At 46.0% G+C, this 25,181-nt stretch overlaps 1 protein-coding gene across 13 annotated transcripts in view; it reads right to left on the bottom strand.

Moving 5' to 3' along the window:
* The window catches only part of SYCE1L (synaptonemal complex central element protein 1 like), a 78,539-nt gene that overhangs the window by 49,453 nt on the left and 3,905 nt on the right, over positions 1–25,181 (bottom strand). For 3 of the 13 annotated variants that reach the window (XR_006891574.1, XR_006891573.1, XR_006891575.1), the window contains exons 3-11: positions 23,891–23,950; positions 23,625–23,699; positions 23,005–23,052; positions 22,677–22,731; positions 21,344–21,427; positions 21,031–21,094; positions 19,852–20,099; positions 12,953–13,124; positions 4,626–4,751 (exon numbers count right to left, since the gene is read on the bottom strand). Coding sequence is in view for 8 of the 13 variants with exons in the window: in XM_046682516.1 (XP_046538472.1) it covers positions 19,214–19,610; positions 19,852–20,099; positions 21,031–21,094; positions 21,344–21,427; positions 22,677–22,731; positions 23,005–23,052; positions 23,625–23,699; positions 23,891–23,950 (1,031 nt within the window). In the remaining 5 variants the exon portion in view is untranslated. Of the gene's footprint in view, positions 1–1,954; positions 2,010–4,625; positions 4,752–12,952; positions 13,125–16,670; positions 19,611–19,851; positions 20,100–21,030; positions 21,095–21,343; positions 21,428–22,676; positions 22,732–23,004; positions 23,053–23,624; positions 23,700–23,890; positions 23,951–25,181 lie in introns of those variants that run through there. The other 10 variants (XR_006891576.1, XR_006891572.1, XM_046682520.1 and 7 more) reach the window with 10 other exon arrangements.

The raw sequence follows: 25,181 nt of genomic DNA, 5'->3' as shown, positions 1-25,181 counted from the left end.
TCAGGAATTATTTAGCAGAGTCCACTTCCTTTCTAGATGATGGGAAATTTTAAAACTGGCTCATTCATGTCAGGTCATATATATCGAGATGTAATTGCTTTGCTACAATCCCACTGATGTAAAAATCTACTTCCAGTTCCTCTTTTTATTACAAAAAATAGTTGTTATTAGGAATGATAAAAATATCAGGTCTCACTGAAAGATGAACAGAATAGATGTTCTCTGACAAAAATATAAGCAATGGGGTACTGTGATTAAAAACAAAACTAAACAAAAAAATCCACTGCATCAGAATGTCCCTTGCACAAAGAAAAACATAAACCTATGTTATCATCGTGTGACAGTTGAAAAGAAACACTAAAATGATTAATGAGTGGTTGAGACAGGAAACAGAAAATTTAGTATTTATCAAGAAGAATATTACTATCTCAATTGTTTCTTTTTCTTTTTTAGCAGAACAGTATCTTCAAATAAAATCTTCTATGGCAATCTATGAAATCTCCTATGAGATGGGTAGAAATGCCCTGTCTGAATGTGGGGAGGGGTAGCGGTGGTTGAAGGAGCTGGATTTCTGGATACCAGACCTCCCCCTTATCCCTCTAAGGTTACCCCGAAAACAATTCAAGTTTTTAAACATAATTCTATGATAAGGATAATAGATGGAACATTCAAGGTGGGAAACATATCTTCAATGTCCTTCCATATCTATTTATGTAATCTTCTCTCTTATTGCCTTATCTATCTTATTGTCTCTCAATAGTGCTTTCAGGCTGCTCACGTCCACCAATATATTGCCTCTGTACCTGCTCATTCCACAAGCCAGATATTATGAAGGAGATCTTTTGCAATTCCTTTCACTTCAATTAAAGCTTCCTGGATGGCTATGTGCTGCAAGATAATGTGTTCAACACCACGGAAGCAAAGTATAAGAACCAGACGCCATGTAGTCCACTCCATCTGACCTGAGGCCAGGCCCACTACTTTTCACTTTCCTCTATCACCTCCATAAGAGGAAAGGATATTCTCTAATAATAATAGTAACACCTATTATTTAATGGGAATCTAACTCGTATATTGCTGGTGAAAGTGCAAATGAGTACAATCACTTTGGCAAAACCCTTGGACAGTGTTGACTAATGCTGAAGATATGCATAACCTCTGATCCAGAAACTCTACTCTTAGGGTGTGTGTGTGTGTGTGTGTGTGTGTATCTTCAAAATAAATGCATGGATACAGTCAAAAGGGACCTGTCCAGAATGTTGATATATGCACTGATTGTAACAGGCAAAAAAAAAAATACAAACCAAGATGCAAACCAACGGTCCATAAACAGTATAATTAGTAACTAGATTGTCACATATTCATACCATGGAATACTCTCCAGAAATGAAAAGACAAATGACAACTACTTACAATAACAAGGATTAATCACACAAACATAATGTTGAATGAAGGAAGCCAGACACCCCCCACCTCCACCCTGCACCACCACCATCAAAGTAAGGCAAAACCGATCTATGACATTTGAAGTCAAGATACTAGTTACCCAGTCTCTATACTGAAAGGAGTCATAGAGTATTTCTGGTGTCCTGGTAATGATTTGTTTTTTCATCTGACAGTTGATCACTCTGGTTTCATTTGTGAAAATTCACTGAGCTATAATAGTTATCATGTCTGCATTTTTCTGTATGCACGTTATACTTCAATAACATTTTCCCCCCAAAAGAAGGAAATAATCAATATAATTCACTACATTAACAAAATAATGGAGAAAATAAAATATTCCCATTGTTGCAGAAAAAGCAATCTATAAAATTCAGCCTTCATTAATGAAAACTTTCTTACCAAAGGTGGAATAAAAGGGAACTTCATTCATCTGATAAAAAATATAAGAATCTTCCAGAAAACGTCATATTTTGTTGTGAAATATTGAAAGCTTTCCCTTGAGATCAGGGATAAAACAAGGAGGGCTGCTATCATCAGTTCTCTCCGACATTTTACTGAAAGTCCTGTGTAATGCAATAAGGCTGGCTTAGGAAATGAAGAAATAAGACTGCCATTATTCATAGATGACTTGGTACACATAGAATATCCAAATGAATGAAGAGAGAAGCTATTAAAAGGACATTTGAGTTTAGCAAGGTCATTGGATAGAAAGTAAATATAGCAAAATCAATTTTATTTCTAGATATGCACAATAAAAAAAGAAAACAAAATATAGAAATACAAAGAAGCAAAATACATCCAAATTTCAGCTTTGATCCATTACAAAGCCACTCAAGAACTTCATAGAGAACATTTCAAACCACTATTTTAAGAAATGAGAAAATATTTAAGAGGTACTCGAAGACTATCAGGACTTCCCGGTCCTGGTCCAGGACTTTAAGTGTTGACCAATGCATTTTAGACTTTTTCCGAGTTTCATTTAGAAGTAGAAATGATTCAATGCCATATAGCTCCACTTTAGAATTAATAAAATATAGTCTACTTGGGTTTTCTTGTGGGGAAGATTGGCCCTGAGCTAATATCTGTTGCCAGTCTTCCTTTTTTTGCTTGAGGCTTGATGAGCGGTGCCAGGTCTGTGCCTAGGATCCAAACCTGCGAACCCCAGGCCGCAGAAGTGGAGTGCACGAACTTAACTGGTACGCCACCAGGCCAGCCTCTACTTCTTTCTTTTTAGTAACCAAATGACTTTCAGCTTCTTATAAAACACTAAACTTTCCATTTTAAGAAGGGAAAAAAGATAATGCCATAAGGGAAAATGGATAATGCCATAATTGGAACTATTGAAAATAATGGATCTCCAATTCTAAAATACATTTTAGAATTTCAGAAAAGCTTGTGTTTGAGCATCATTGCTGTAGCCTTTGAAGGGCTGGGGCTCTGGATGAAGGGCCAGGCATCTGGATGATTGGGAATATCCAGTCATCATTTGTAGCCACTCTCGATAAATGACATTGCCTTGAACTTCAGGCATCTTTTAAGCATGCATTTATTCAACACATATTGTTTGTGCTCATCAGTGTCAGGCACTGTATTAGGAACTAAAGATATAATTGTGAGTCTGGTCTTCTCTAGAATCCCTCCTCTCTGCCCCTCCCTTTTAACTTATTCTTTCTCCCTCTCTCTTATATTTCAACTTCCAGAAAGGGCTCTGTTGTCACACTGCAGTGTTGTTTAAACACTGACATCCCTCACGAGTTTCTATGCTTTGCTTCCAGGTTAAATAAGATACTCAAATTTGGCTTCCACTAATAATCTGAAGGAATTACCAAAGACAGGAAGAGACTCATTCCAAAACATTAAAATTGTGATAGAGCAGGTACCATTTCATTTTAATGGATTATTTGGTGGCCAAACACACACCCTCATGATATACATTATGCCTAATTACTACAGAACACACTATGTCTTAGATATAGAAGTTTTCCCAGATACAATTTTCTCATACTGATTATCAAAAGGTAATTTGATAAGACCTGGAATTTTTATCTTAAAATATTGAATTTAAAGTCTCCATAAAGCAATCAATTGGGGATCTATTAAGTTTCAGGTTACAGTATTAAATAATTAAATTTATTTTTTAGAAATTTGTCTTCCTAAATGTAATACAACACAGAAGACGGTGATTAAGACGTGATTCAAGATATGTCTCAGCTTCCCTTAAATCTCCTTTTGATAATTATATATAAACTTTACAAACAAACAAAAAAAGGAAACAGCAGCTACTATTCTTGGAAATATCATTTCTTCTGTTTTCCTTACTTTGCATAAAACTTTTTCCAAATTTGTTTGTTTGTTTGTTTCTATCATGGCCATTCTGATGTCTTACTGGTGTTTTGCAGGGTTGCTATAGCAAGAGATTGATTTTTTTTCATCAAAATATCTGTCCTTGTTTTTGCTGCTTTCTTTCCTATTTTTAGTGCATAAAAAAATTGTTTATTGATTCCAAAGTAAAAAAATGCATAATTTGACTTAATTCCTCACTTCTAAGATTTAGGATGTAATAAACTCTGGATAATCTAAAAGTAGTGTAATCTTATGACTTAGATTAGAATTGTTGAACTTGGAAATCTAAAATGTGCATATGTTTTAGGATCTCTGAGGAGGATGGATGATAATACTTCCCCCTCCCTAAATACACTTTTGAATATTGACTTACAATCACCAAGGGTTTTGAAGAGTTAAGAAACTTGATGATATTTATTTCTTTACAATATTTCTAATAAAAATAAACTAAAACCTTGTTGTACCTTGTTTGGTTGTTTTTCTAAGAAAATGAATTCAGAGTCCATCTGTAGTGGGTTCAATACACAAAATTCATGTCTACTCAGAAAATCAGAATGTAGCTTTGTTTGGAAATAAAGTCTTTTCAGATTTAATTAGTTAAGGATTGAAAGAAGATCCTACTAGATTAGGGTGGGTTCTAAATCCAATGAGAACGTTCTTAGAAGAGGAGAAAAGGCTGCAGAGAAGCCCAGGGAAGAAGGCCGTGTGAAGGTGGAGGCAGAGGTTGCAGTGATGTGTCCATAAGCCAAGACACAGCAAGGATTTGCTACAACCCCCAGAGGCAGAGAGAGAAGCTGGGGACAGTCCCTCCCTCAGAGTCCCCAGAAGACACTCACCCTGTCAGCGCCTTCATGTCAGACGTCCAGCCTCCAGAACTGCGGATGGATACATTTCTGGGGCCTGAAGCCGCCCAGTTGGCGGTATTTTGTTCCAGCAGGCCTGGGAAGCTCGCCCACCATCACCTACAGGAAAGAATATTTGTTTACTAATAAAAACCATTTTCTTCATAAAGCCAAATGCCCCTTGGTTCCAGTGTCTCCTGAAATAAGTAATGTAGATTTTTCTACGGTGACTCTGGCAGTTGTGAGGAAGCAGAATCATTTATAGTATTTAGATTAACTTGCTGCTTTCCATTTGCAATTGCAAACAAAACAGCTAATTTGTGGTTGGTTTTATTTGAGGTATAGAGGCTCCTTCTAAATTTCTCTCCAGACTTCGATTTATTTTCTTATATTTTTCTTCAACTGTTCTTCCTTTCTCAAAACAATTGAATTACAAACTCACTGAGAGCAGAAATCATGGCTGTGTGCATTGAGTTGATTACCTGTTGGACTGAACAATTGAAATACCATCCACTGCCTTTTTATCAATCCAAACCCCTGAAATGCGTCACATTGTTCCACTTATCTCTAACCTCCTGAACATTCTACGGGTAACAAAACCGTGAAGAGAAACTTTTCTAGGGCTAAGAAAGAGAAAAATAACAATACTTTCTGTGAAGTTTTTAAATGTTGTGAATGCAGGGCAACTTGCTGTCAGGCTCGGTGACCCACGTCTTAAATGCTTGCTTTCTCAGATTGAGTTTGCCCTTCATCTTGTCAATCATACCGCCATTATCCTACACAGGATGCAATGCATCCCTGGCAATCTTCTCATCTTTTTACCTCGCCTCTCCAATCTCACACAGCCCTTCCTTTTTATTTAAAGTCATATCAAGTTCACTTTTTTCCTGAAACTCATCTTCAGCAAAAATCGAAGTCATAATTCTCCAGAGAAATAATAATAAAGAATAGATTATGGCCCCAAATTTAATATTTTGAATCGGCTCATTTGTACAGCAGTTATGTAAACACAAGACCGTTTCTTTCTTGACCACTTCATTGTGCTCTGGGCTGAGAGACTGAGTATACAAACGGACGAGAGCCATGACACACATGAGAACAGAACTGACCCACAACCCGCAGCAACTACCATCTGCGGGAAGCCCGCCTGCAAACCCCCAACATGCAGCAACCAGTCCAGGACGCCTAACAACTACTCTAGCGACTGGCCCAAAATGGCCGGCACTTCATTAATAACTGACAGGCTCCCTAATTTTTGCCCCGACTTCCAACTTAGGACCAGCAGGAGAAAGGCTCACTCCATGCAGCAGCAGGATGCGCCCCTAACCCATCACACAGGATGTCTATTTGGGTTAGCCCAGGGACAGCTTCCCCCAACAGCCTCCAGTCAGGCCACACCTGAAGTCTCTCTTTTCCGCACTGTAAAGCTTTCCTTCTCCGCTGCCTGCCTTTGAGTTTCTGCCAAATGCAAATCATGGTGGCTCTTGCCATAGCAGACTCTGAAGAAATAGCTTCTGCTTGCTCTCATTTGGGTGGTCTGCATTGTTTCCACAGGGTGGTGAGAAGCACTGTTTTCTGCTTGATTGGCACTTGAAAAAGAGGTTTCAGTGTGACTGTTCCAGGAGCAGAAACGTAGATTCTGCTCCTGCTGTGCTCAGGGGCTGGTTCTTCTCAGTAACCTGGGCCTTTGCAATAATTTGTCCTGTTTTTCAACATACTCTGTGCTCATAATCCAACTTTATAAATATCTGTGCAGGGGCAACTTGGTTCCTCGGATGTGGGATGTGTTCTCTAACACGTGATTCATTTTATTAGGTTCTCTCTTATAATACTTGTTTTTATTTTTATTTCTACTCTTCCATGTGGCTTCCAACGTATAAATGCCAGTATGCTATAAACTGAAAGGGAATCGCATAAGGGCTGACTTCTTATTTTCAGTTTGTGCCATGTTTACAAGGAAAACTGAGGAATTATTTCGCATGATCCTCTGTTGTCTTTGCCTTACAGTATACAAATTGATACTTTAAAATTTTTTTAAAAAACCGAAAAATGGTAAGTGCTAATGTTGTAAGGGGAGCTGTAATCCCAGGGAGCAGAGTGAGGGGAAAGTGGCGAGAGGCCGGGACTGTTGAGAAGCAAAGACCACGTAGTGCGCTCCTCAGGTGGCCTCTGCTTCACAAAGAGAAACAGCTGGTCATCAGCCACACAGGACATCGCTGGACTGTGCACAGCAACTCCCTACTTCAGTCCAGCACATCAGAGGACGGAAAACATGTATGTCCAGCCTCTTCTCACCTCCTGTCTCTCATTGGTCCAAGTTTGCCCCACTAAGAGTTGACTCCTCCTGGTTTCCAGCTTGTGTCACCTGAGCTTTTCAGATCCCCACTGGTGATGATGACGTGGCACACTCTGCCATGGCGCTTCATTCTTGCCCAGCGTGGGGGAAGGAACCAGAGCCTCATGGATCCACCAGGTGGGGGCTGCCTGCCGGAGCTCCTGTGTCTCCCATCCAGTGGTGACACAGGAGTCCTTCCAGATGCCAGCACTGACCCTGGAGGAGGACGAGATCGCCTGTGCTGCAACTAGATGATGTGGCAGTGGCCATGGTTTGGAGGTGGCAGCAAAGCCGGGACTCTATCCATGAACAAGTAGCCAAAAGCCTAAGATACAACGAGGCCAAGAGAAATGTGACCCATCTAAGTGCAACGTGGAAGACTCTGACCAATGAAGCATCAACACAGTGAAGCATCTGGAAAAAATAAATAATTCTGCCAAAAGTGGAAATAGAAAGCTATAGTTCCCCAGAATTTCCCTTATCGGAATATACAGCCACCTGTCCTCCCAACAGAGTGAGCAGAACACAATCATAATGTTTAGTAGCGGTGACCCCACCATTTGTCTTCAGCTGGTGTCAGTACAGAGAAGCGACAGTGAGAATTAAATTAATCCCCCCTGAGATTAAGGATTTAAGTTAGGCTGACCAGGACTAAGACAAAATAGAATATAAGAGAATATAAGACAAAAGAGAATATAAGATCATTTTTATGCCTGAAAGTAGTTAGTTTGAGGGAAAAGATTACTAATGCCTTTGATTATATAAACATTCCTACATACACAAGGAAAGAGCATTAATTTAGGGAAAAGCCATGCTATATGAGATGCCACAATGCTTTCAACTGCTTAACTGCGTAAGAAAATATTATCATTTTAATTAATAGGTATTTGTGTTACAAGAACTTAGAAAATTTCCATTGAAAAATGATTACAAATTGTGTGTATGTGTCAGCCTCTGAATTATGAATGAATCCGGTCCTGGGCCACACGTGGTCCTATAAGACTGTAATCCTCAAAAGTGGTCCTGGAGCATGTTAATATGAGCTCATATAGGTGGGACTTAGAGCCAATACATTTGGATATGCAAATACTTGGATATTAGATTACTTTTCCCTCTGTATTTCTGTGATCCCTATAGCAGTAGCACAGCGATGAGCTCCCTGTTTGTGTGCAATACAGTCTCAGATGTGAGAGGACACTGATGCAGCTTGTCCTCCTCCCCAGCTGCCCAGGCAGGGCCCTCCTCTCACTCTCTCACAGGTTGCCTTCTTCACACTACATCATTTACTTAATAGTAAAACATTCCCAGAGACAGGACCACTAGTCAGTCAAGAAGTCAGTCAAGAGCAGTCTTGCGCCTCTGTTAAATCCCCAAGCTGGATGCCAGCACTGATTAATGAATGATTGATTGCTTGGCTATGCAACAGGATGTAATGGAAATCACAGTGGACTTGGAGTTCAAAGATGTGGTTTAAAATGCTGAGCGTGCGAGTTTCAGCCCTGTGATGTGGGGAAAGCAATTTTACCTCTCTAAGCATCGGTTTCCTCACTTTCTAAGCATTTAATTCGAGTGTAGAGCCAATTGTTGTAACAAAAGCTCTAAATAGGAGTGGCTTAAACAAGGTAGAAGTTGATTTCCCCTCGGCCTAATGACAGGATCAGAGCAGGTCCAGGCCTGATGTGGTAGCTCTGCTGTGCAGGGAACTCAGGCTCCTTCTTATTGTTCTCCCATCCCCGCTGATGGAGTCGTGCCTACAGGGTGAAAAGTGGCCCATGATCATGTCTGCTGGGTTCACATTCCAGCTGACAGGAGGAAAGAACTGGGGAGTGGAACACATACCTCTCTCTTTTAAGGGCCCAGCCAGTGTTGCGCTGGGGGTGGCTAGCACCAGCTCATCAGAGCCGGTTAACTTTTCAGGAATTACATGAGCTGGTTGTTAAACACAGCCTTTATTAAAAATTAAATTACAGGGGGCCGGCCCCATGGCCAAGTGGTTAAGTTCGCACACTCCGCTGCGGCGACCCAGGGTTCAGATCCCGGGCGCGGACATGGCACTGCTCGTCAGGCTACTTTGGGGTGGCGTCCCACATGCCACAACTAGAAGGACCTGCAACTAAGATATACAACTATGTATGGGCGGGGGGTGGTTTGGGGAGATAAAGCAGGAAAAAAAGAAAAGAAGATTGGCAACAGTTGTTAGCTCAGGTGCCAATCTTTAAAAAAAAAATTAAATTACAGAAACTCACAATTAAACAAATTATACTAAAAACAAGTGCAGCAGATACCGAAAACTCAACCCTTCCTAATTATTTCACTATTATCTGTGCTCTTCTGGTCATTTACTCCTATTGTTTATACATGGAAACACTATATACAATATACTACTGCATCTCTTGTTCTGACAGTGAAGAAACTTCCTGTTGGCAGTTGAAGCCAAGCATTGTGGGTGTATTTATGGTACAGAATTGGCAAACACTGCAGTCCAGGCCTTAATTTATTGTTTGTTGATTGTCTAGACCAGGAGCTGGTTAACCAGCCCACAACCTGTTTTGGTTCAATCCTTAAACTAAGAATGAATTTTTTACATTTTCAAGTACAAAAGGAAGAAAGGAGAGAAAATATATGACAGACAGTACATGGCTGCAAAGCCTTAAATATTTACCAGCAGGCCCTTTGCAAGAAATGTTTCCAGAACCTGATGGAGAAAATATTAATAATGCAAATGAGACTGAAAAGCTTCCTTGCTGGCTGTCAGCTGAATGTCACCCTCAGCTTATGGAAGCAGCCTCATTCCTTGTCACGTGGCCCCTTCTAGCTTCAAAGCCAGCAAGGGAGACTACCCCTGAGCTGAAGGAATCCCTCCCACACTGTGAATCTCTCTCACCAGGAAGCGCCCAGTCCCTTGTAAGGGCTCACCCTGGAGTCAGGCCCCCTGAGGATAATCGCCCTCTCTTGAAGGCAGCTGTGTCGCACAGCAGACTCTAAACACGAAGTGAGAGCCCGCCATGTTTATAGGTCCCCCACAATCAAGAGGACGGATTACGCATGGCCTTGAATCACTGGGGTCATCCTAGAATTCTTCCTACTACAAAGGGAGCCTTATAGTTTCTGCCACATCTACCTCTTTCACTTACATTATTATTTTGAGAATTTAATGAGATCAAGGATACATAAAAGCACTTTACTACAATATAGAATCTACAGTGTTAAAAAGTGCTCTATAAAGTTAAAAGTGCTATAAAGTGCTATAAAGCATTGTTATGGACCTCCATGACTTCTCAAATTCACATATCTGAATTTCTGATAACAGAGTTCCTTTCCAATTCTTAGTTCAGAACCCAGGATGGAGGCACATCTTTGACCCTGCTTTGGTTTTGTAACTTCTTCCAAGTCACCCTCAAGAGCTTATTGAGTCCAGCCATAGGATGGGGTCTGGGGACATAGGTAACACAAAATCCCCTCCATGCTCTATCTAGCAAGTTCTCTGCTTACTGAATAATCCTTCCTTTGGTATCCCGAATGCAAGATTTTCCATTCTTCCTTCCTCCCCTCCTCTCCTTCCTTTTCCCCCTGCCTCTCCCCCTCCTCCTCCTCTTCCTCCCTCTTTCCTTCTATTTCTTTCACTAACATACTTAGAAAAGTCTGTAAACAACCAAGCCATCTAGAGTTTAGCAATAGGAAGTTAGCATGTACCTTTAGCCAGTTCCCAGACACTGTTTCTTTGGCCAGAGGCCAAAAGATAATAACAGTTATTAAAAATCCTCTCTGTAGGGGCTGGCCCCGTGGCCGAGTGGTTAAGTTCGCGCGCTCTGCTGCAGGCAGCCCAGTGTTTCGTTGGTTCGAATCCTGGGCGCGGACATGGCACTGCTCGTCAGACCACGCTGAGGCAGCGTCCCACATGCCACAACTAGAAGAACCCACAACGAAGAATACACAACTATGTACCGGGGGGCTTTGGGGAGAAAAAGGAAAAAATAAAAAATCTTTAAAAAAAAAAAAAAAAAAATCCTCTCTGTAATGTGTGTCTGTTGCCCTTGGTGTCCATTCATAAGCTGTTCATAGATTCTGTAAGGAAATGACGGGGAAATGTGACAAATTCTTCTCCGAGCTGAGCCAAGCCTTTCAGCGAGATGCTTCATGTGCATGAACACTAGAATCTGATGCTACTTTCAGCAGAAAGAGTGATGACATCTGACTCCAGCTTCTTTTTAAACGAAAGCAGTACTTTAAGCCTTGATGGTTAACACGAACTTACTTCAGGTGCAGAAATAAAGCATTAACCAACAAGCTGTGTTTCTCACGAAGTCTGCAGAAACACTTGGAACCCACGTGCACACAGATGCTCTATAAAGAAAATCCGCAACTGCTATTTCAAATGCCCAGGATGTCGCCTCCACTTTATTTTTTTTTTTAAAGATTTTATTTTTTTCCTTTTTCTCCCCAAAGCCCCCCGGTACATAGTTGTATATTCTTCGTTGTGGGTCCTTCTAGTTGTGTCATGTGGGACGCTGCCTCAGTGTGGTTTGATGAGCAGTAGCCATGTCCGTGCCCAGGATTCGAACCAATGAAACACTGGGCTGCCTGCAGCGGATTGCGCGAACTTAATCACTGGGCCACGGGGTCAGCCCCTCCACTTTATCTTTTTAACGAGGGTAAAGCCTCCAGCCTTTGTTAAAAACAAGACAAAAGGCCCAAATGGAGTCAGTTATGCTAGGCCCCATGTCAGCAAATCAAGACTTAATTACAGTTTTGGCTCTGCCAGAAATGGAATCTTACACCAGGCCATCAGGAATCACCTGACCAGCTCTAGATACGTAATCTGCCTGACAGAGACCCCTGCCATCCCCTAAAGGAAAGTAACTTTGCAGTAACCAACCCGCTTTTTCGCCTGGTAAAACTTCCTTGTTCCCGCTCCCTTCTGCTTATCAAAATCTTTCATTTTGTACAGCTCCTCGGAGCTCCTTTCTATCTGCTGGATTGGATGCTGCCCAATTCAAATTGATTTTTGTTCAAATAAACTCTTTAAATTTTTCATACACCTCAGTTTATCTTTTAACAGTTCTAGTGCCAGAGAGGGAGCCCAAGGAGACCCCCGACAGCCCCCAGGAGCAAGGAGCAACCAGGTGAGGTACCTGCTGAGGGCCTTGCGCTCGCTGGTTTCTCGCTGCCTCCAGAGTTGCTGGGCACGTCTCTAGCATCCTGGATCCCAGCTCTGTGGCTTTTGCCATTATGAGCTTTAAGACTGAGCATTTCTTCTTCTAGAGTGGATCCAAAAGGGCCAGGAGTAGAACCGGGTCTGACTTAAAAGCCGGACTGGCTCTGACTTAAGTTGGACCGGAGCCAGGGTGAGGCTTCAGGTGAATAAAATTTTGTTTTAAGTCTGAACAAGCAGGTTAACCTTATCAAAGACAAGATTGAATTACAGTGGCCACAGTGGAGACTTTCAGCCTAGATAAGCTTATCCATTTACCAGGTGCCCTGGAGAAAAAGGGGTCTCAGCCAGACACTCACCATAAAGGGTAGAGGGAAAATTATTTTTTCCTCCTCTGCAGTGTCTGGTGACCAGGATGAGACCTACTGGGACTTAAGGTAGGAAGACCTGGGCTTAAATACTAGTTCCATCTTGATTTTAGTTAAGTCGCCATTAGTTTCCTTTACTCACAAAAATAAACGCTGTTGATTACCTAGAATTGATTACTGGGATGATGGCCAAATGAGGATATGAAAATTCTTTGTAATAATAATGGTGGCTACCATCAACAGAGTGCTGATGATGTGCCAAGTCTTGTTTTAAGCACTTTCTATCTATTATCAATTTATTTAACCCTCACAACAACCCTCTACAGATGAGGAAACTAAGGCAGAGAGAAGTTAAGTAACTGGCCTGCAGTCACACAGCTAGCGTGCAGCATAGCTGGGATTCTGGGTTCTATTCTGTTATCTAGCATGCTCCACCACCTGCCCTTGGGGAGGAATTATTACGCACCTGGAGAGGTTAATGAAGTCACCTGGCCACTCCTTCATCCAGCACATCCAGCTCAGGTGTGCACCTCTCCTCTGGCTCCTCTGCCTGGTTCTCACAGTTTCTCACATTCGTTAGGCATGCCCTTCAGCCTTTTGGCAATGCTGAGCTTCCTCAGGTCCATTCACATTTGAACCTGAGAGATAAAGATGCAAAGTTCTGCGAACAAATTATGGGAACTGAATACCAGGCCTGTGGACAGAGGAGGTAGGCAGGGGAGAAAGGAGCGCTATGGGAGGCAGTGAGTGAAGATACTCACAGCAGCCATCCATCACTTCAGTGTAAAGGGAACTGGCCCTGCCTCAAAGGTCAGTTGAGTTGGGAGAACACAGGGCAAATCAAAAGCCAAAGGACACAGATTTGCTGTTGATCAGGAAAGGCCACCACTGTGAGGGCAGAGTCATTTCTTGATGGAGGCTCCCATAGGGGAGGCAGGCTTCATTCTCCTTCTTAATTCCTGAACTCCCTGGCCAAGGAGAGAGTGGAAACATCTCCTGACAAGCAACAGAGATTGGGGAGAGATGAAAAGACCTTCGGTAACAGCCTGAAATGCACTTCTCGTTTCCAAGGCACTCAGTACCAATAAAGAAATTTCATTAAGAAGGCAGAGTTGGGCTTGGACCTAAGAAGAACATCATAAATGAGCAAGTTCAGTTCTGGAAAAAGAGTTTGAAGGAAGAAGTGTGCGTGTCTGGGGGACTCAGGGTAGATTCTCAATCCAGTTCTATGTGCTCATGGAAAATATAAAGGCCGCCATCTCAGGGACTCCTCCTTGGGAAGTCTGGGAGATAGGAGGGGCCACGGAAACTGAGCCCCAATTTACCACTTATTATTATTGGGTTTTCTTCCCTCATTTTTAAGAATTTCAAATCTACCAAAAAGAACCATACAATGAACATCTAGATTCAATGACCATTAATGCCTCTTCACATCCACTTCACCCTTCCCCCTCTCTGAATATGCACATGCACACACTTCCCCTCTGTCAAACCATCCAAAAATAGGGGGCAGACATCACAAAACTTGAAACCTACTTCAGCCCTCATCTCCGCAAAACAAGAACATTCTCCAACCAACCATATCGGCAGTGGCAGTACATCTGTTAGAAAATCAACACTAATTCCACAATGCCATCCAGTCTTAAGTCCGTACTTAAATTCCCCAAAGGCCCCCAAAAGGTCCTTTGTAGCTGTTTTCCCCCAGCCTTGATCCAGGCTCCAATCAATTTCCATGAATTGCCTTTGGTCTTTTTGGTCTCTCTCATTCAAGAACAGTTCCTGCAATGGGGTAAGCAGAATAACGGCCCCCAAAGAAATCCACATCCTAATGCACAGAACATGTGAATATGTTATCTTACGTGCTAAATGGACTTTGCAGCTATGATTTAGTTAAGGATCTTGAGTTGGGGGATTATCCTGGAGTGGCTAATGTAATCACAAGGGTCCTGATAAGAGAGAGTCAGGAGAGTGTGAGTCAATGAAGGAGATGTGTTGTGGAAGCAAAGATCAGAGTAAGGTGAGTCAAGGACTTCAAGCAGCCTTGAGAAGCTAGAAAAGGTAAGGAATAGATTCTCTCTGAGAGCATCCAGCAGGAACACAGTCCTGAGGACACCTGGATTTTAGTCCTCCAGAACTGTGAAGTCTTCCAGAACTGAGACTTCTGACCTCCACAATTGTAAGGTAATGAATTTGTATTTTTAGCCACCAAGTTTGTGGTAGTTGTTACCACAGCGATAGGAAACTAATACCTCAGAGCCTCCTCTATTCTTCATGACACGACTCCTCTCAGGAGTCCAGGACAATTGTCCCACAGAACTTCTCACTGTGTCTCTTCCATGTTGATTAAATTGAAGTTAAACATTTTCATCAAGACCCCCACATGGGTGATGATGTGTACCTCCCACTCATTGCACCAAGAGGAACATAGGTCAGACTGTCCCGCTGTTGGTTGTGCTCAACCTGGCCCTCGGTTCAGCAGTAGCACTCCGATCTCCCCACTGTAAAGGCACATGCCCCCTCAGAGTTAATAAATAAGCCGTAGGATAAATCTTTAAGAACACCTGCTCCTCAACAGCCATTCACCAGTGGTGGCAGCATCCATTCACTAATCATCCCTGAATCATTTAGTTCATTGTGGATTACAAAATGGAGATCTTTAAATTCTCTCTCCTTTCTCATTTATTAGCTGTCATCATCTGTAAAAAAGAGCTCTTCCTTTTCCTCTTTCTCCTTTTTATTTTTATCAGTATCTTTATGGACTCTTTTTTTTAAATTTAATGTTACTTGGCTGTTATGTCTCTTTAGTCTCCCCCAGTCTAGAACAGTCCCCTGCCTTCCCCATTACTGCCACTATTTATTAATGCTTGAACCAGCCTCAAACCGACCATTTTTGATGTATCCACTGTAGCAGGGCATAGGATTCACCCCAGCTTTACCAGGAACAGGCTGCAGGATCATGGATAAGTCATATCAGTTACACTCTTCTTGAAATAAAAGCTTGACACGAGACCCTTCAATAAATACAAGTAAAGTAGCAAGTCTGTTGATAACACAGTTTGACAATGTACATGGGAGTTTTCCGTCTATATGTCTTATCCACTAGCTTTAGATTCTACACAAGTGATATTTACCCAGACGAAACAGACTGGGGACGGGGGGGGGGGGGGGGGGGGCGGTTTTTTGGGGGGGGGGAAGCCCGGGGAAAAGGGGGGGGGGGGGGGGCAGCACTTTGCTGGTACAAGACCTCTAAGTGGGAGTGGGCTGAGGCAGAGACAGATGAGGCCAGGAAGGGAGGTGGGCCGGGGCATGAATGGCCTTGCATCCAGGCCAGGGCATTTAGTGATTTCTGTGACATTCTAAGCCCTGAGACGTTGTACCAGCCTTTGGCTTGCCACTTCACATCAAAGCCCAATATTTATGGATTTCTATCAGGAAAAGCCCAGAGTCTAAATAATGAAGGACATCAAAGGGAGGATGCAGGTAAATGGACTCGCAGTTTTGGTGGCACAGCAGAAGCGTAAAATGCATTCTGGAAGCCCAGTAATTTTGTAGTCTACAAATTTTGAGGCTCTTGCTAGCGGCATTAGAAGAAACTATCCTAATCTAGGTGTCCAGGGGATAAAATCAGCACTTTTGCCTGAGCTAGCGAAGAAATCTGGTTATACCAAGAATTTCCCAGCAATGTCCTTCAGATCCATAAAACATTTTCTGAAATGCAAGACTATGTGATCTCTTCATCCACAAATTGAGATATGTACACAGAGAAGGGAGCAGGGCGCAGAGACTTCTGTGTGTGCCCTGTGTACATGCCCATCCATCTCAGAGTCAGCACCCATTTGAAAAACTACTGCTCCGCTCTTCAGTGCTGCCCTTGTGGCACCAAAGGGATCAAGCTAGATCAGGACATTCGGTGGATCAGGAACCACATGGCCTGCAGATAGTGGCTATAAAGGGGCCGGGAGCATAGCAGATGGCATGGCCCCACCCCCTCCCACACTCTCTAATAAAATAGTGCTGCCTGACAGAAATAAAATGTTGAGCCACATATGTAATTTTAAATTTTCTATTAGCCACATTTGAAAAATTAAGGCAAAAAAGGGTGAAATTAACTTTCATATTTTATTTAATTCAATATATTAAGCATTATAAATATAACTATTCACAAAATATTATCATTTGAACATGTAATCAACATAAAAATCATTAATGATATATTTAAATGTCTTTTCTTGTTCCAAGACTTTGAGGTCCAGTGTGTATATTGCACTTCGGGCACATCTCAATTTGGACCAGCCACCTGCAAGTGCTCAGTAGCCGCATGTGGCCTTTACCGTCATAGTGGATGGCACAGCTCTTACCGATGACCCAGTGTTTTAAAAGTGCAGTTCTCACATTGCTGTTCAACATTCCCCAATACCATTCTCCTGTCCTTTTTCTCTCCCCTTCCAAACCCACAATCCCAACATAATAAAGACGAGAAGCCTAAAAAAGTTCCCTGACTAGAACACAATTCGATCCTTTCCTTTCTGGGGAATATATTTGACAACTGCTCTTACCTAAAAAGCAGATGACACAAGGAGACGTGTGGGAGCAAAGAAGAACCAGCCAAAGTGTAAGCCTTTAGGGGACTTCAGGAATATGGAATAAAGCAATATTTATTTTAGATGGGAGAAGGAAAATAGTTAAGAATAAAACCTATCAGCACAGGGAAACAACAATCATCCTCAGCCTTCAGATCCAAGAAATTTCAGTGGCATTTCACACACGTCCAAAAATACACAGGCGGTCACGGAAAGGGGCGCTATTTTTAGTGTGTTTTCAGGCCTTTTACTAGAACCCAGGGAGACAGAGTGGGTGGGGTCAGTCTGGGAGAGACAATCCCGGGCTCCAGACGCCTCCTCGCACCACACCGTACCCACATGAGGGGCAGTGTAACTTATCGAGGGGTTCAGGGAGGTTTCTGTGAGGAGTGAGGAGTTGGCTAGGCTTATAAGTTTTGCGCGGTTGGTATCACCATCTTGCAAATTTGGCAGTTGGGTTCTGGAGACATTAAGCAATTTGCTGAGGTCACTCAGCCAGTGAGCAGGGAAGCCAAGATTTGAATCCTAGGAGGAAAATGGTAAGTCAGCAGAATATCCAGGCTGTCCCCATTGTGTGACACAGAGAGGATGATGAAGAAGACACTAAAGTTCCGTAAAGATCCCTGGGGGCTGGCCTAAAGCAGGCAGGCAGTGCAGTGGAACAGGGGATCAGAAGCCAGGCCGGTGGTCAGCTGGGCCTGGTGCGAGCTGGGTACAGGCACTAAAGCTCCCTGGGCCTCATCTGTGGACTTGGAATGATAATAGCAAGAATGGCCTGAGACTCAACATTTATTGTGGGCTTACTGTACATATTCACTGCCTCAACTTTCCTTATCTCTAGATTGGAAATAAAAAGACTAGTAATGAGAAGAATGAATGATAGGTACCATTCACTGAGTATTTACTGCATGAATATCTCTGTTCTAAGACATACACACAACTTGGTCTTCCTCATCTGTAGTCTGGGAATAACAACAATAATAATAAATTAAATGAACCATTTATTAAACACTTAGATTACAAGCCCCTGTTAAGTGCCTCACACACCTCAGTTTCCCTCACCGATGGATTGGGAATAAAAATGAATCATCATCATGATAAGTGATAGCGGACATTTACTGAGGGTTTGCTGCGTGCCAGGTCCTGTTCCTGGAATACTGCACAGACTAGACAGACAGGGCCCAAGTGGACTGGGTCCCCAGCAATTCTCCGCTATTATCTCCCTGCCCTCTTCACCTCACTCTGCTCCACCACACTGGCCCCCTCCAGAAGCTCCTCCAACACAAGGAAGCTCAGTCCCACCTCACAGCCTTTGAGCGCCCACTCCCTCTGCCAGGTGCACCTTCTCCAGACACCCACAGTGCTCGCTGCCTCACCTGCCCCCTCACCTCCCTGCTCAGGTACCACTCACTTCCTCAGTGAGACCTTCCCTGACCACGCTAGTTACAACCCAGGGCCTTGTTTCATCCATACATGCTTGGTAAGCGGCGACACCTGGAACTGGACCCCGCCCACCCCCCCGCCCACCCCCCCTACCCCCTCCACCAGCCAGCCCCTGGAGCAGCTGCCATCCTTCACAGACTTGCGGTCTGAGGAGACGGGAAGAAGGGCACCCCACCTAAGAACACAGTAGGGCAAAGGCCCTGGGATGCCACGGTGCTTAGGAAAGGATGGGAACGCAGCTGTGCGACCAGAACCGAACGTGCGAGGGGAGCCCAGGCAGGCGGACAGGGCCCAGGGGTCCAGGGCGTCAGCAGGAGTCTGGGGGAATGCAGGGACTCTGGGAGGCTGGGATTTGACTCTGAACCCGAGGAGACCGTCAGGACCTCGCGTAAGTTTTTAACATGTTCTCCCCGGCTGTTGCGGGTAAAACAGACGGTTCCGGAACCTGAGATGAGGCCGTGGAGACATAGTGACCTCCTCAACCCCTGCTCATTCACTGAGCGGCTCAGGAACATCTATTGAGCTTCTGCGGGAGCTGGCCAGGAGACTGAGGGTGCCCGGGACCCCTCCCACCTCCCGAGTACACTCCTTCTCCCCCCAAACCCCTGTTCTCCCCAAGGAGCTAGGGACGGCCCCCCACCTCCAACCACTCCTGGAGCACAGACTCAGCCCCGGAGGTGGAGGACGGTCCGCGATCATCGCCTTTATTTCTTGGCAGGCCTTGAAGGAAGGTGGGGACCCGCGGGGGTGGGGGGGGGGGTTCCTTCTGGCCTAGAGGGGGTGTCAGGGCCAGCTCCCCGGCCTCTCCAGGTCGTCCTCGTGGCGGGCGCGGGGGCGCTGGGGGCCAGCCTGCGGAAGTCAGGAGTCAGGCTGCGGGGCGGGGATCCGGAGCGCCCTGGTGGCTGCCCGGCCCCTGTCCCCTTCCCACTGCCCCCCGGGCGCCAAGCTCCCCACACATCCCTCTCAGAGGGCCTCCAGGGACACCCCAGCGCCTCGCCTCCACCCCAGGGCTCCACCTCTCCGTGGCCGGCCCCTCCCTCTGCGGTGCCGTTGGTTTGGGCGGGGACGTGCCCCCCGACTTTCTCCAGCTCCGCCTGCAGCCTGCGAGGAAGGGGCACAGGAGAGAGGAGGAAGCAGAGATCAAGTGTGGCGGGGACCGGGAGAAAGCCACTGACACACAGACGGAGGCCGGAGGACGCCAGGGAAGCCGGGGCAGGAGAGAGCCCACTGGCCCCCGAGCCAGCAGTCGTGGGGGGGACTCTGGGGGCGGTGCTGGGGGCACGTCGGCCCACTCGCTCCTCCCAGCTCCTTCCCTCTCCCCAGGCCTCCCTTCCCCTCTCACCCGTCGTGCATTGCCGGGGGGCCCTGGACCCCAGGAGGCGAGCGCAGCAGCCGTGCCACCTGTTCCAGCTTGGCCCGCGCCAGTCTCTCTGCGGGAGGCCGGGCGTCATGGGCGGGGCCAGGAACTCCGGCAGGCCAGGCCCCGCCCCCTCGCTCCCGGCCCAACGCTGGAGTCTCACCTTCAGTGAGCAGCTGCTCCTTGCTGCTCCGCAAGGCACGGATCTCCCAGGTCAGGCGCTGCTCCAGCATCTGCGAGGAAAGAGAGGAGCCCTGTCCGTCAGTCTGTCCTCCTGGCCCCCTCCTCCTGCGCGCCTCTCAGAAAGTCCTTATCTGAATTAGGTCATTCATATTCATTCATTCATTCAACTATTTATTAACTCAATGTGCAGTGTCTGCTGTGGCTGGGTGCTGATGGAGATGCATTTCTCGCCAATCGCTCCCCATGTCCCCTTGTAACTCTCAGACCTCATCTCTTCCCGCTTTCCTCATCCTTTCCCCCACTTTTACTCTTCCTCAAATGCTTCAGGCTCAGTTCTGCCTCAGGGCCTTTGCACTGGCCTTTCCTTCTGCCAGGAACATTTACACCCAGATCCCTGCATGGCTTCCTCCCTCACTTTCTTCGTGTCTGCATTCAGATGTCACCTGTTCAGAGAGGCCTTCCCCATTGACATTACATGATCTATCTACTTATTGTCTAGAATCTGGCTATGCCTCACCACCGCCCCCCCCTCCCCCCGCCCCCGGCCCGGCCAGCCTGGAGATGGCATGGATTTGCCCCTTTGGTTCCCACTACCTCCTCCTGCCTGAAAGGCTGCCAGATGCAGCCAGTGACATTAGTTGAATGAAGGAATGCCCTGACCACTGCTTTTTCAGGGTTCCCACTTGCCACTGCAAGGTGAGCACTCTCAGCGTGAGCAGGAGGAAAGCAGGATCAGCAATGGCTACTGCAAGAGTCTGGACAATAGATGCAGGATCTGGGGGGGTGGGGGGTGATGGTGAGAGGTAGCCACATTTAAGGTAAAAGCTGAAGGATTCAGTGGGTAGGTGAGAGGAAGAAAGGAGTCAAGGGGACTATCCCACGGAGTTGGGCCTGAGCAGTAGGTGGACCCTCGGCCCGTCAGCGGAGACACTGAGGCCGGGAGAGGAGGGGCTTTGGTTGGAGGTGATGAGGATGACTCACGTGGAACTCCCAGAGGTCCTTGTGCTGACCCATCAGATCTTCCAGCTGTTCTTCCACATGCAACCTAGGGGCAGAAAGAGAGAACACGTGCTCCGACCGACACCCAGCCTGGCCCGGGCTGGGGTTCCTCATGCACAGGCCTTCAGGTCTTTGCTGGAGCTCCCTCTGCTAGGTGCCTCTTTATGGGCTTTATCCTCCAAGCCTTGGTTCTAGTAGCTCCTCTGCCAACAAACTCTCCCTGATGCAAGCCCCATTCCCACTCCCCACCCAGGGCCACACGAGGCCCTAGACCCAGGGTTACCCTAGCAGTTACCCCGGCTTCCTCTGTTTCTGACTTTCTGCCATATGAGAGCTATGGATAGAAATTTGATCCGTGCAATCCTGCAACGTGTGCTTCCTGGGAAGGGAAAGATGACCCTCAGCCATGTTCTCTGAATGATCCCCGCTCCCTCCTGCAGGAGAGGAGTCCATTCATAGCCTTCATCATTCTCCTTTCTTCTGTTGATTGAATGTGAAACCTGATGGGCCTCTATTGAGACCATCACCCTGTCCATCCCGTTCCCCATCATACCATGCCTTCCCAAGAAAATTTTGTGAGGGGGGCAGTGGTTTAGTTTCATAGATTTCTAAAGTCCTGGCTTAAAGCCTGGATCTGCTATTCCACTGTGACCCTGGACAAGTTGCTTAAATCCTCTGGGTCTCAGTTTCCTCATATGTAAAATGGTGGTGGTGATGGGAGGGTGACATTAGCCCTTAACTCCTGTAATTGTCATTGTCAGGATTAGGTTGAGAAATGAACATAAAATCCTTATCAGACATGTGTGTGTGGTGTGGTTAAACATACACACACTTAAACTATCCATCATCAGATTTTCCCACACAATTAAAATCATGGTGTACCCGAGTATGAGACTTCTGGCCACAGGAATGTGTTAAGTAAAGGTTCAAAGGATGGAGAGATGGATGGATAGATGGTTGGATGGACAGTTAATTGGATGGGTGAGCGGCTGGCTGGAGAGACGATTGCTAGCCAGAGAAATGATGAGTGGAGAGATGGCTGGATAGAGAAATAGAGGAAGCACTGCTGGAAGGAAGGAAAGATGTCTGGATGGCTGGCTGGGTGAAGAAATTAACAGACAGATGGACAGATGAGTGGAAAGACAGAGAGAGGATAAATGAATGATTACGCGGACAATGATTAGATGGAAGGCTGGAGAGATAATGTCTGGCTGGCTGGCTGGCTGAAGGGTTGGAGAGTAGAACAGATGTATGTATGGATGGACAGGTGGGTGAGTGGGTGGACAGGTGGATAAATGGATGGGTGGGTAAATGGATGACTAAATGAGTGGACAGATAAACACATGAATGGATGGCAAAAGAGCTGGATAATCAATAGGGGAAGACAGAATAATACCAGTGGATGAAATTTGATAAAGAAACTAGCAATGAATTATTAAACGAGTCAGTTAATCTTAACACCACCACCTAATATGAGAGATGAGCAGAGAATTCTCTTGTGTAGTTACTCCATTTTATAGAAAGGGAAAATGGGGAGTTTGTGTCCAAGATTTATTTTCCCTAGCTCTTGCTCCCTCCTCCTTCAGGCTGGGAAATAAAGTGGGGACGAGCTGGGCAGGACGTCCTACCTCTGAGCTTCACTTTCCTTGCTTTGGCAGTGCAGCTGGAGGATCCTCAGTGCCTCTGTGGGGAGAGGAACCAAGGGTGCCCTGTGAGAGTTCTTGGGGAGTCAGGGTTGGGTGGAGGTAATGGGCCCCACATCACATCGGGCATTGGAGGGCCCTGAAAGGACTTTAGTGTTAACTCCAAGTGAGGTGGCAGCCAGGGGAGAGATCTGAGCTGAGGGGGAAGCACCCGGACTCAGGTTTCCACGGGATTCCTCTGGCTGTTCTGGGGACTGTGGGCTTTTGTGGAGGGATGGGGTAGAATAATGAAGACAGAACAGCTGGTAAATACCTTGCTTTTTGCTCAAGACCTCCTCCAGGTGCACTTTCTCTCCATTCACTGGAAAACAGAGTGACACTTTGAGCCTCCAGGGCACATCCTGTGCCCCCAATGCAACCTCATGCCAAGGGCATGCCCACTGTCACACAGGAGGTATGGTACAGCCCCAGCGGAGGGGAGGTATCTTCTTGCCACCCTACACCTATCTCCTACTGGGGACCATCCTGATCCAGCTTCTCCCCCTCGGTGCCCACATTCCCTGCAAATGCTAAAGGAGTGAAGACTCTGCAGAATGCACAAGCTTTATACTGATGGGAGCAATGACTAGAAATAAATAAATACACCATGTCAAGTGGAAATAAAGGCTGTAGAGAAACAAATCAAGCCCTGGAGGGAGAGTGACAGAGAGAAGGTCATATCAATTTTTAGGTGGGACCAGCAAGGTAGACCTGTTAGGCAGAAGCTTGAGCTGACAGCTGAAAGATGACTTGAGATAGCAAGAGGCAATCTGGCTTCTGCAGGGTAAGAGCACTGTAGGTGGAGGGAACAGCCCATGCAAAGACCCCGAGGCATGCACAGGAATATCAGCAATGGTCATGGGATCTCTGGATCCCTCTTTTGGTTTCACTTACAGGAGTCCAATTCCCTGTGCAGGGCCTCCCAGAGAGCTTGGGCTTCCCCCAGTTCCTCACTGGACTTCTTCTTTGCTGGACCAAAGAAGGGAAGAAGACAGTGTATGAGCACAGCCTCTATGCTTGCTGTTCTCTCGCAGACCATGACATTGCACACCCATCTTCAAACAACCTGGAGGGGCCTGGGTTTTATAGATGAGGAAGCGGAGGCATTCAGAGTCCAGGTCCTTCCTGGCCAGCTGGCCAGCCAAGGTCCCGGAGTTTACCTTGCTGAAGCTCATTAATCCGGTGAATCAGGTCTTCAATCTGTGGCTCCAGACTTCCCTCTGCAGAAAGAAAGAAAGATTGAGCCAGAGAAGACAGATGCCTGGTTGTCCAAGGCAGATGGAGGGTGTGGGTGTTGGCACTGTGCCTCTGCTGTTACCAATCAATATGCATTTATTGAGTGCCTGCTGTGTGCTGGGCCCTTTCCGGGCTTGCATTCCAAGTGGGAGGGTTGGACATTGAACAAAGATGTACGATATGCATGCAGGTAGCAGTAATGACTGTGAAGGGGTTGAAGAGTGCAAGGGTCAAAAGTGCTTCTTGAGCCGTGGGAAGGGCTGGAGGAAGTGGGGGAAGGCAGCCCTGCAGTTCTGTGAGGGTGGGGAGTCTGGAGGGGAGCCATGCCAGCTTGAGGGACAACAAGTCAAAGCTCCTGCAGTGGGAGTGAGCAAGGCACACGCCCAAAGTAATGGCTGAGGGGCCGGTGTGGTGGCTGTGAGTTTGTGAGCAAGCGGAGAGAAGCAGGAGGCAAGGGGGGGATGTGGTGGTGGCAGGTCACACAGGGCCTCCTGGGACATGATGGAAGCTGCCAGATATAAATCTGAGTGTAGGGGAGCCAATGAAGACCTCCCGCCTGCCCCACCTTGTTAGAAGCCTGGCAGGGCGGGTTGTCACTTCTGCCCAGCTGGAATCTGGTATTGGCCACATTTGAGAAATGGGGCAAATTCTGCTTCCATTTTGTGGGTGACAGCTTTCAAGTTCTCCAGTGACAGGGAGATTGCTGTCTCTTTAGAAGGCTTCTCTAACATCTCACAGCCCCAAGTTCAGGGCTCCGTCTGAAGAAGCCCTCCTCCTCAGCCCTCGCTGGCCTCAAGGTCGGCAGCATGGAGTTGGGGCAAGAAGCTTCCCTACCCTTGCTGGGTCTCACTACCAACCCCAGACACTCTTGAGCTGATACGTTCAAGCCCTTGGTTTTCCGAGGCCACCAACTCGAGCTCCTGTGACATCTGGGAGAGCGGGTGCTGCAACAGATCCCGGGGGGTCTTTGCTTTACTGGAGATGGTCAGAGTCACTCTGCATTTCAAGTCTGGTAATTTCTCTACCTAATTTTAGCCCAGGCAGCAGCCCCCACGCACTTCTGCAGGTGGCCACAGGGTAGGGGGAAGCAGGTGTTTCCTTTTATTTGGAACAGATAAATGGATGGTAAAATTTAACCTGGGAAGGGGCTGGGGGTGGGGTCTGACCTCAAACCCAACCAGCAATGTGCTGTAGCCCTGATGTAGGCTGGCTCAC

This window comes from Equus quagga, chromosome 13 (genome assembly GCF_021613505.1).
Source record: "Equus quagga isolate Etosha38 chromosome 13, UCLA_HA_Equagga_1.0, whole genome shotgun sequence".
NCBI classification, from domain to species: domain Eukaryota; kingdom Metazoa; phylum Chordata; class Mammalia; order Perissodactyla; family Equidae; genus Equus; species Equus quagga.
Note: the sequence above shows the minus strand (reverse complement) of the source record. Positions and strands in the feature narration are given on the sequence as shown.